The 11,101-nt window shown below is 47.1% G+C and overlaps 1 protein-coding gene across 1 annotated transcript; it reads right to left on the bottom strand.

Moving 5' to 3' along the window:
• Positions 1 to 2,065: 2,065 nt before the first annotated feature.
• On the bottom strand, positions 2,066 to 10,666 carry LOC124115690. The gene is made up of 3 exons (XM_046476769.2): positions 9,494 to 10,666; positions 3,493 to 3,886; positions 2,066 to 2,340 (listed from the first exon to the last, which is right to left on the bottom strand). The coding sequence occupies exons 1-3, from the start codon at positions 10,537 to 10,539 to the stop codon at positions 2,251 to 2,253; spliced, it is 1,530 nt and encodes a 509-aa protein (XP_046332725.2). The 5' UTR covers positions 10,540 to 10,666; the 3' UTR covers positions 2,066 to 2,250.
• Positions 10,667 to 11,101: the final 435 nt, after the last annotated feature.

Genomic DNA, 11,101 nt, shown 5'->3' with positions numbered 1-11,101 from the left:
CTGTGTTCAAGGTTGACTGTGGTGGGTGTATTCAGGGTAGAATGATCTGCCTGTTTTCAGGGTTGACTGTAGTGGGTGTGTTCAGGGTAGAATGATCTGCCTGTTTTCAGGGTTGACTGTGGTGGGTGTATTCAGGGTAGAATGATCTGCCTGTGTTCAAGGTTGACTGTAGTGGGTGTATTCAGGGTAGAATGATCTGCCTGTTTTCAAGGTTGACTGTAGTGGGTGTGTTTCAGGGTAGAATGATCTGCCTGTTTTCAAGGTTGACTGTGGTGGGTGTATTCAGGGTAGAATGATCTGCCTGTTTTCAGGGTTGACTGTAGTGGGTGTGTTCAGGTTAGAATGTACAGGTAGTATCTATGGTAGATTGTATTTGTAGTACTGATTTACTGATTGGGTATATATGTTTTCATTCAGTGTTTATTATACTGACTATATGCAGGTCTCGATCTCCTCACTGCCTATTCAGAAAGTCCACCTATCCCAATAAGCGATCTACAAAATATCATTCCCCCTTAACACCGCTCTGACACCGCTCTCCTGGATAGAATGGGTCCTCGGCAACCTAACCTGTGAGAGGCGATTAAATAAATCGGGTGGTCAGGCTCAGTAATTTGGCTGATTGCTTGGCATCGTACCCAACGGCGTGGACTCATTACACCAAATACTAGATCGTCCGGTCCAGATGCGATTATATACAGACCGCCGTCATATAGCTGGAATATTGCTCAGTGCGGCGTTAAACAACAAACAATAATCTACAAGAACACATCAGCAAAGACAGGAATTTATTATCTGGAATAAAAACAACATGTAGACACGTGGTATATGGTGGTGAGCTCATGAGATTACATTTCAGGGGGATCCTGGTAGGGTCGCCATGATGACGGGTCCAATGCTGTGTCTGTTTGATAACTGACCTGGCCTGATGCAGTTTGTGATCTGCAGTCCTGGTGTTCCCCTCGTGGCTGCATATGTGATACAAGGGCTTGACACATCGTCCCCAGCCACTGAATGCTGCCCATGAATCACCATACAATGTCCTGATACCCCCACCCTTGGTACATACACCTCTCACTAGCAGTGACGTCCTGTGTACAGCATCGAAGCAAGAGCGTCCACTAGCCTTTTTATCATAGTCTTGTTTCCACATCTTCCCGAGGCAAGAGCGGCCACTAGCCTATTTATCAAAGTCTTGTTTCCACATCTTCCCGAGGCAAGAGCGTCCATTAGCCTTTTTATCAAAGTCTTGTTTCCACATCTTCCCGAGGCAAGAGCGTCCACTAGCCTTTTTATCAAAGTCTTGTTTCCACATCTTCCCGAGGCAAGAGCGTCCATTAGCCTTTTTATCAAAGTCTTGTTTCCACATCTTCCCGAGGCAAGAGCGTCCACTAGCCTTTTTATCAAAGTCTTGTTTCCACATCTTCCCGAGGCAAGAGCGTCCATTAGCCTTTTTATCAAAGTCTTGTTTCCACATCTTCCCAAGGCAAGAGCGTCCACTAGCCTTTTTATTAAAGTCTTGTTCCACCCTTGCCACATCAAGCCCACATTCCTGTGCTAAATATGATTGGACTATCGCAAATATCGATAGTACAAGCAGAGAAAGTTTCACAAAATCAACATCCACGACTGGTACTTTCGTATGAAAATTATTTATCGCTGTCTGTCTTTGTTGACACGTCTTTTTAATCTGGTTAACCCCTAACGACTGCCCATGTTTTCTGTTTCAGGAATGAAATCGCGAATGTATTCGAGATCTGATCGACTAGGTCGTCACCTATGGTAGTCGCCATCTTTTTGAAGACATAAGAACAGCGAGCTGATTGGATATCGCGTTTTCATTACAAGGTACACAACTCGTGATCTACGCGAGGTGGCACCAGGTTCGAGCCAAGAAAAGTGGCCTTGATGTTGGGTAGAAACTAGGCTTTGATATAGGCCAGTTAGTCTGTCTTACAGACCCTGATACAAATATATAATTATCAAATACAGCCCATGCAAGTCTATAATGTTTGGCAAGTCTAGATCACTGCAGTATCTGAAAATGAAGAGAGTCACTCGGCTCCTTTTTATTATATATTTATTAAGATAACTGAACAACTGTTTTTTTCTGTACGATATGTTCATTTCAGAGACTAGATGTTAGTCTAATATGCTAGTGGAGACGCTTCCCTCGGGAAGATGGTTGTACAGGGGTAGCTAACATTCTGGCTGGAATGGCGTCCGTGCAGTGACATCACTTCCGGTGTGTTATTTCTTCATGCTGACCATTTTCATGTAGTCGTTCATCCGGGTAAACTGTCGGTATTCGCAGTTAACGACGTCATCGTACCGTCGGAGCTGCAACAGGAATGATGACGACTAGAGTCGTGGTGCTGGTTGACGTTATCATGATAAACTACTTCATCTCAACGTACATTGAAATACAAGCTGCTGATTATTATGGAGCGGGCAATTATCTTCCATTTAGCCCGCCCATGTACCCCGTTGAGACATCAATCGTAATACCCCTTAGGTAAATTGCTTATCCCGCATACGTATCTTAGAGCTGATATGAACCGATGTTTATCTGAATGTTTTTAGTAAAGGGAAGCAACTCGGTTCGTTTGTGGCGTCTGCCAGCTGTCAAACTGACTGAATCCAGGCATTTTACTCAGTGAAACTTCGGACATTATTTTATTCCGGGTCTGTATGAATAAATAGTTCCTGCCCAATCACCATCTTCCCGGGGCATGGTAGTTCACTGGTTTTAAAACACCAGTTTCCACATTTAACGTCAGTAAACTCCCTTGCCTCGGGAAGATGCTCAATCAGACCACACCCAATACTAATCTCGTACATTCCTACTCTGTAAGCACAGCAGAATTCACACCCATGACTCGCGCCACCACCCAGCTCTCTTAACCTACCTGCCCCTATCACCCGCACCATCACCCAGCTCTGTTCACCTACCTGCCCCTATCACTCGCGCCATCACCAAGCTCTGTTCTCCTACCTGCCCCTATTACCCGCACCATCACCAAGCTCTGTTCACCTGCCTGCCCCTATCACTCGCGCCATCATCCAGCTCTGTCACCTACCTGCCCCTATTACCCGCACCATCACCAAGCTCTGTTCACCTGCCTGCCCCTATTACCCGCACCATCACCAAGCTCTGTTCACCTACCTGCCCCTATCACTCGCGCCATCACCCAGCTCTCTTCACCTACCTGCCCCTATCACTCGCGCCATCACCAAGCTCTGTCACCTACCTGCCCCTATCACTCGCGCCATCATCCAGCTCTGTCACCTACCTGCCCCTATCACTCTCGCCATCACCCAGCTCTGTTCGACTACCTGGACTGCTTCAGTTTTAAACTTGAGGTCCATGCCTGCCCCTATCACTCGCGCCACCACCCAGCTCTGTTCACCTACCTGGACTGCTTCAGTTTTAAACTTGAGGTCCATGCCTGCCCCTATCACTCGCGCCACCACCCAGCTCTGTTCACTTACCTGGACTGCTTCAGTTTTGAACTTGAGGTCCATGCCTGCCACCCTGTTCCTGAACCACTCGGAGGAGAATGTGATGACCCACCGGTCCTCGATGGGGTCACCCCCTTTGGGTCGTTTGATGAAGATGGCCCGGGGGATGAACTGCAAGGACTTGACCCTCACCTCGGGGTGGTGGGACAGGATGTCCTTCTTGAAGGCAGCCCACACCTCATGGTGCGTCAGCGTTGAGCCAAGGATGCTGAAACAAACGGCGTTAGGGTTCGGCTCCGGGGGTTTGCTTTGGAGTGGCGGGGCTCGCGACTTCCTCGCCTTCCGGAGCATAGGGTCCTTCTTAAGATCCATCAGCGAAGGGAGACCACTCAGATCTACAGTAGGCGCTGGGGGCGCTTCTTCCCTAAAATAACAATAAGTGTGGCTCGTTTGTTTGTTTGTTTATTTGTTTGTTTGTTTAACGTCGCACTCAGCAATATTCCAGATGTAAATAATCGAGTCTGGACCAGACAATCCTGCGATTGATATCATAAGAATTGATCTACGCGGGATAGGATGACATGCATCAACCAAGTCAGTCAGCCTGACCACCCGATCCCGTTAGTCGCCTCTTACGACAAGCATAGTCGCCTTTTACGGCAAGCATGGGTTTCTGAAGACCTATTCTACCCCGGATCTTCACGGATCCGTTGCATATGCAATAGGTGTCGCTCTGTTATTTCATATGCAATATGCTTATTAATTGGTTGATGGCTGAGCAATAGTCCAGATATATGATGGCAATATGTAGATAATCGAGTCTGGACGAGACCATCCAGTGATTGAAATGATGAGCATCAATCTACGCACTTGAGATACAACGACATGCATCAACCAAGTCAGCGAGCTCGACCACCCTATCCGTTTAGCCACCTCCTACGGCAAGCATGGGTTGCTGAAGACCAATTCTAACCCGCATCTTCACGGGCCTGTCGCTCTAAGTGAGGCAGTCAGTGAACGTTGTCAACGCCACAATCAGCGGATTTATTCAAGTTATATCATATAGGCGTGTGTCCGAACAGATAAACCAATGACTGAACGCATGAACAACGATCAGCGCCACCTAGGTCACACGCAATCAGACATCGACCCTGACAACCTGACCATCATTATCCAGCTCCGTCCACAAGCATGGGAACTTAGCGGAGGTTAGGGGAAATAGGGTTTAACGTCGCGTCCAAGATTATTGTACATGACTGTATATAGCGATGTTCATGAACGTGTGACTGAGTCAGTGTGCGTGTGTGTGGGGCGTGTGTGGTGTGTGTGTGTGTGTGTGTGTGTGTGTGTGTGTGTGTGTGTGTGTGTGTGTGTGTGTGTGTGTACTAGTCCGACTGATGCCGATTTTAAGTGCGGTCGGGTAGCCTAGTGGTTAAAGCGTTCGCTCGTCACGCCGAAGACCTGGGTTCGATTCCCGACATGGGTACAACGTGTTAAGCCCATTTCTGGTGTCAAGATTATTGCACTTATATAGCGACGTGCATGCACGTGTGTGTGTGTGTGTGTGTGTGTGTGTGTGTGTGTGTGTGTGTGTGTGTGTGTGTGTGTGTGTGTGTGTGTGTGTGTGTGGCTGCTTGTACTAGTCCGGACTGATGCCGATTTAAAGTGCTACCACACTGAGATACCATGCCCCAGTTTAACATGAATACCCCACTCAGACACAGTATACTGACTCCGAGCCGACCAGTCCTTGTTTAAGCCCGTTAATGCCGAGCGCCAGACAGGGTAACAATAAGTACCATCTTTTAACGTACTGAGTATGACGCGGTCGGGGATCGAACCCCAGACCTTTCTCTCTCAGGGCGGACGCCCTACCACAAGACCACGGAGGTGGTCTTGGGAACTAAGGACAATTCTTTTCCGGCTGCTTGTACTAGTCCGGACTGATGCCGACTAATAGTGCTAGCTCACTGAGATGCCGTCGCGGTCCTTGTTTTAGCCCCTTAATGCCGAGCGCCAGACAGGGTAACAATAAGTACCATCTTTTAACGTACTGAGTATGACGCGGCCGGGGATCGAACCCCAAACCCTTCGCTCCCCGGGCGGACGCTCTACCACTAGACCACGGAGGTGGTCTTGGGAACTAAGGACAATTCTTTTCCGGAATCCCCACAGAGGACGTGACACAAACCAATTATGGGGGACATGATTAATTTCTTACCAACAGGGAATATAAGGAATAAATGATATAAATATAGCACATTTGAATGGTAATAGCGAACTACTTTACACAATCCGATGCGTCGTGAAAAGGTCGCTTGTTAACAGTTGCGTAGGGATACATTTCTTCGGGGTTAGCTGCTATCAATTTCGAAGGTGGAAAGGGATGGGATCAATCGACGTTTTGAAGTAAATTTTAAGTTTAACAAACTAGAAACTCGGAATCCCTTGTAGCTTGTAGGTGACTCTCATACACGTATCGAAGGCGGCAAAGCTCTGATTACATAATTATAATAATTTGGCTACATTTTTATGTTAATATGTTATTTTCATCCTTGTTTGAAGGGCAACTTGCTTGGTCGTTTTTATATATCTTTTCGGAATCGCGATTTCCTGCATCGGGATAAACTAATATAAGTTAGGTAACTTTATCGTGAAAACCCCTGATTAATAATGTCAGTGAAGTCAGTGTGTGTCGAATGACCTTGTACCGAGGCTGTACTAATGTATGGTGGTCGAGAGAGGAAATCGCTTTCTCGCAGTCAAATTACGGCCGAGAGAAAGCGATGAAGAGATCACACAAGACGAGGAGGTGAGGTGGTGAAATGGGGTTTAACGTCGCGTCCAAGATTATTGCACTTATATAGCGACGTGCATGTACGTGTGTGTTTGTGTGGCTGCTTGTACTAGTCCGGACTGATGCCGATTTATAGTGCTAGCTCACTGAGATACCATGCCGCAGTTTAACATGAATACCCCACTCAGACACAGTATACTGACTCCGAGCCGACCAGTCCTTGTTTTAGCCCCTTAATGCCGAGCGCCAGACAGGGTAACAACAAGTACCATCTTTTAACGTCTTTTGGTATGACGCGGCCGGGGATCGAACCCCGGACCTTCCGCTCTCCGGGCGGACGCTCTAGCACTAGACCACGGAGGCGGTCCACAAGACGAGGAAGCCATGGCACGAGACGAGAAAGCGATAACGCGGAACTAGAAAGCAGTATGACGAGACGAGAAGGCCATATGTGTATATGTACCATTATTTGACTCATCTACAAAATACACAGTTGGGACGGCCCGCCCGGATCTAGGCGGAGAATTTACATCCTGTGAGTGAATATATCTTTATGCCGCTTTTAGCAATATTCCAACAACATCACGGTGGTGGACACCAGAAATGGGCTTCACACATTGTACCCATTTAGAGAATCGAACCCGGGTCTTCGGCGTCACGAGCAAACTCTTTAACCACTTGGCTACCCCACAACGCAACCCGTAAAGATCCGGGTTAGAATAGGTCTTCAGCAACCCATACTTGCCGTAACAGGCGACTATGCTTGTCGTAAGAGGCGACTAACGGGATCGGGTGGTCAGGGTCGCTGACTTGGTTGATGCATGTCCTCGAATCCCAATTGCGTGGATCGATGCTGATGATGTCAATCACTGGATTGTCTGGTCCAAACTCGATTATTTACATACCGCCGTCATATTGCTGGAATATTGCTGGGTGCGGCGTTTAACAACAAACAAACAAACAAACAAAGCCCACCATGGTCACTTTGCATCTAGAAGATGCGGGGACGACGTAAATATGTAAGTGCTGCTCATCGGATTAAAACCTGCTTCCCTAAACACTCATCTTTTGAGCGAGTATTGTTTTATAACGGCTTTAGTCCATATATAAAACATTATTCCAGACATGTCACGGCTGGTGATATCAAGATCTGGTTTCACAAATTGTGCCCATGCAGTGAAGAATGAAACCGGGGTCTTCACCGTGACCAACACGTTATAATAAGGTGTGACAAGAGTTGCCTCCCTTGTTCTGCGAAACTTTGAAAAATCCAAACTTCACAGTTGGGAATCGCCAACCTTGGACTTAGTTGATGCCACTGACCGAGGCGAAACAGCTTAGACACTCGTCAGTATGAGGCAGTCCCAAATTATAAACTGTATTCGTGGTTTATTCTCCCTGTAGTGTTTAATTGTACGATAAACAACGACCACGAGTCGTTTATTTCTTACATATATATAAAACAGTCTTTTGTGAAAACCATATCCATTTTTTTCCTGAAGCGAAGAAAATCCAAAGGTATTGTCAGTTATGAGACATTAAGAAATGTATTTCACACTGAGCAAACAGTGTTATATGCAGTAAATATACAGTAAACTACGGTTATAACGAACACGCTTATAACGAACTGACGGATATAACGAACTTACTTTTTGGTCCCGACTACTTGCTGAAGTCATGCTGTATATGTACTTATAACGAACTACGGTTATAACGAACTAAAATTAGAAGTCCCGTTGAGTTCGTTATAACCGTAGTTTACTGTATCAGTAAAATTTCGGACTTTAGGTGTTGTCATGTTTTGGGTTTGGCGGGATTCAGAGGCAGACATTTTTCATCCTACATGATTCCAGCAACTAAACTATATATAGATTTCCATCTGTTCCCCTAACCCTAAACCCTAATCCAAGTGATATGATACACACATTAAAACACCATTAAGCAGTACTAACCATATATTTCCATATAAAATAGTCATTTGTGAAAACCGTTTCCTTTATTGCCTGACGAACCACATTTGTTTTGTGACATGCTCATAAAGAAATATAGACACCGATAACGTTTATTTAACGGTATATTTTTTAAGTATTCCACAACAATAGTTATTTGTCTGCCCTCTTAATTGCTTCATCTGTTTCCTCGCATCATAGGGGCTGTCGGGTAGCCTAGTGGTTAAAGTGTTCGCTCGTCACGCCGAAGACCCGGGTTCGAATCCCGATATGGGTACAATGTGTGAAGCCCATTTCTGGTGTCCCCCGCCGTGATATTGCTGGAATATTGCTAAAAGCGGCGTAAAACCATACTCACTCACACACCTCGCATCATATGACAGACCCAGTACAAGTGACCATCTCTTTGTTTGTTTGTTGTTTAACGCCGCACTCAGCAATATCCCAGCTACATAACGGGGGTCTGTAAATAATCGGTTTGGGCCAGACTATCCAGTGATTGACATCATGAGCATCGATCCTCGTTATTGGGATTAAATTTAATAGCCACCTAAATGGACACCAATTTGATTGCTTTATTTGTGATATCTCTATTTGTAGCTCTGGTTTTTACTACATGACAGTTTTCATTATTTTTTGCAGTGATCAAATTTCAACCATGTAAGATCCAACTGGGTTTTTTTTCTTCTATAAGAGATATAGTATAACAACTATATTGTTCGGTAACTCAGATTTGCCAGATGCTTTAAAGTTTAAGATTATTGAATCGGTTCCTGATTATTTGGCCCAAACAAATCTTTGTAGACGCTCATGTGTTGCATGTTTATACAAAACGATTACGTTTTCATTCATGGAAAAATAAGATTGTTTAAACTGCATAAAACAATTCTGACCAACACATCCCTGTAATATATGACCGATCCCCAAATAATTAATAACACAAGTGAGTGAGTGAGTTGGGTTTAACGCCGCTTTTAACAGTATTCCAGTCATATCACAGCATGTCAGCTTAATGTGGGAGGAAAGCCCGAAGTGATGCACGTCTCAGACGACTACTTCGGTGAAACCCACGAGCACGGGTATGGTGCTGACAAACCTAGAAACATAATCGGGCGAACCGGAATTCGAACCCACAATCAAAGGTTTCTGGCGTGCCCAAGGGACGCAACTCTGCACAGCGGCGCCTTAGACGACTGGGCCACCCGCGCCCCCTTATTACACAAAGGTCTTACACACATTAAAAGTATTACAAGGAAAATCATATCAATACGCGCCGACAACTTACTTCTTTCTCTTTGGTTTGATTGGACGTCGCCACCCCAGTTCGTATAAACGCGCGCGCAGGTCATCCGTGCATGCCACCGGAAGAAACAGTTTAGGGCTATTCATGGGGAAGGAGTGGGGCTGTCCCTGTCCCCCGGGATCGGCCACGCCCTCGCCAGGGCCAGCAGATCCGAGCACTGCGTCGGACGCCAAGCTCACTAGGAGATCATCTGTCGCCGCCGCCGCTGCCGCAACGTCAGTGTCAACAATATGGATCAGCGGTTGTGACTGTGGGAGGCCCGACTGGAGTCTCACCTGGGGGTCACACACCTTCACGTTACTGTCAAATCGGACCACCTGTCGCTGGAACGTGGCCACGGCACGTGCGTCGTCTAGGACGTTGGTGTTAGCTCGTCTTAACCCGGAATAACCTGCGTTGTTTCCATGAACGCCGGTGTCTGAGACGACGGCAGTTGTTGTGTCAGTGTTCCAGCCTACCTTCCTGTTTCGCATGTATGATTCCGGAAGTCTGTGTGAATCCCGGTCCTGCGCAGTAGGTATAGCATCGTAAGTACTTCGCGGAGAGAGAGACCCCTCTACTGAGTCCATACACTGTTTCTGGAAGCTTGTCATCTCACGATGCCGGTCAAACCTCCTGTTGCCCCGGGCAACGGCTATCCCGATCCGGGTGGAGATCGGGTACCCACGGTGGCTCCAGGATGCAGACCCGGCCCGGTGTGGCATGTCTGGGTCGGGTCCAGGCAGCCCCGGGTCGCCAGCTGAATGGGAAACAGTCACACGTGCATTGAGGGACGTGGGGGTGCTTCTCTGCCTGTCTCCATGGGTAGTGGCTGGGCGCTCGGGGGTACGGGCAAAGGTGGGTGTGATATGAGTAGAGGCGCGGAGCTGACTAGCCGTGACGACAGCGTTGGCAGGATCCGCGGTTCCTTCGGGTGCGGCATTTTCCTCGCCGTCCCCTTCTGGTGTGTCACTCAGGACGTAGGGGGTGTTGGGGGGCCTCCGTGCAACCAGGCTGCTGAGAATCAGACACTGGCTAGCTGTCGGCATGTTGTACAACAGTTTATGTACATCTAGATCGGGTATTTCTGGGATGAGGATCAGGTACAGACAACAGGGGCAACACCGCCATACACCAACCGCGTAACTCAGATTTACACTGATTCCAGACTGACAACTCTCGCCAGCGCTTTGACATAAACGAAAGACACTTACACATGGAGGCTAAATACCAACACACTTGCCTGACTGCAATTAATTATTGTTGGGGCCAGATTGGTTTAAGCGAAGTTAGAAGTGCCCTATGAATGATTCACCACCCCGCGTGTGGAAAATACATCTTGATTCGGCGGGCGGGGATGGGCTGTGAATATTACTCCATCTATTATACATTAGATAATATAAGTACCTTACCTTAATGGCTTAATACAACAGGAAAACAGATCAAAATTGCTTTGTGGTCGGTCTCCCCCAAACAGGCAATATGGCGACGCCTGATCCCGTGACGACTGTGTTCAGATTGGTTGACTCATCTAAGGTTGGGGAAGGGGCACGGCGATTGGCTGTTGCGTCTTTGCAGGTGACGGTGTTTACCGCAACGTCTGTTGCGTGA

Source organism: Haliotis rufescens, unplaced genomic scaffold (genome assembly GCF_023055435.1).
Source record: "Haliotis rufescens isolate VD_foot unplaced genomic scaffold, xgHalRufe1.0.p SCAF_49, whole genome shotgun sequence".
In the NCBI taxonomy this organism is placed as follows: domain Eukaryota; kingdom Metazoa; phylum Mollusca; class Gastropoda; order Lepetellida; family Haliotidae; genus Haliotis; species Haliotis rufescens.
This window is presented reverse-complemented; position numbering and strand designations above follow the sequence as displayed.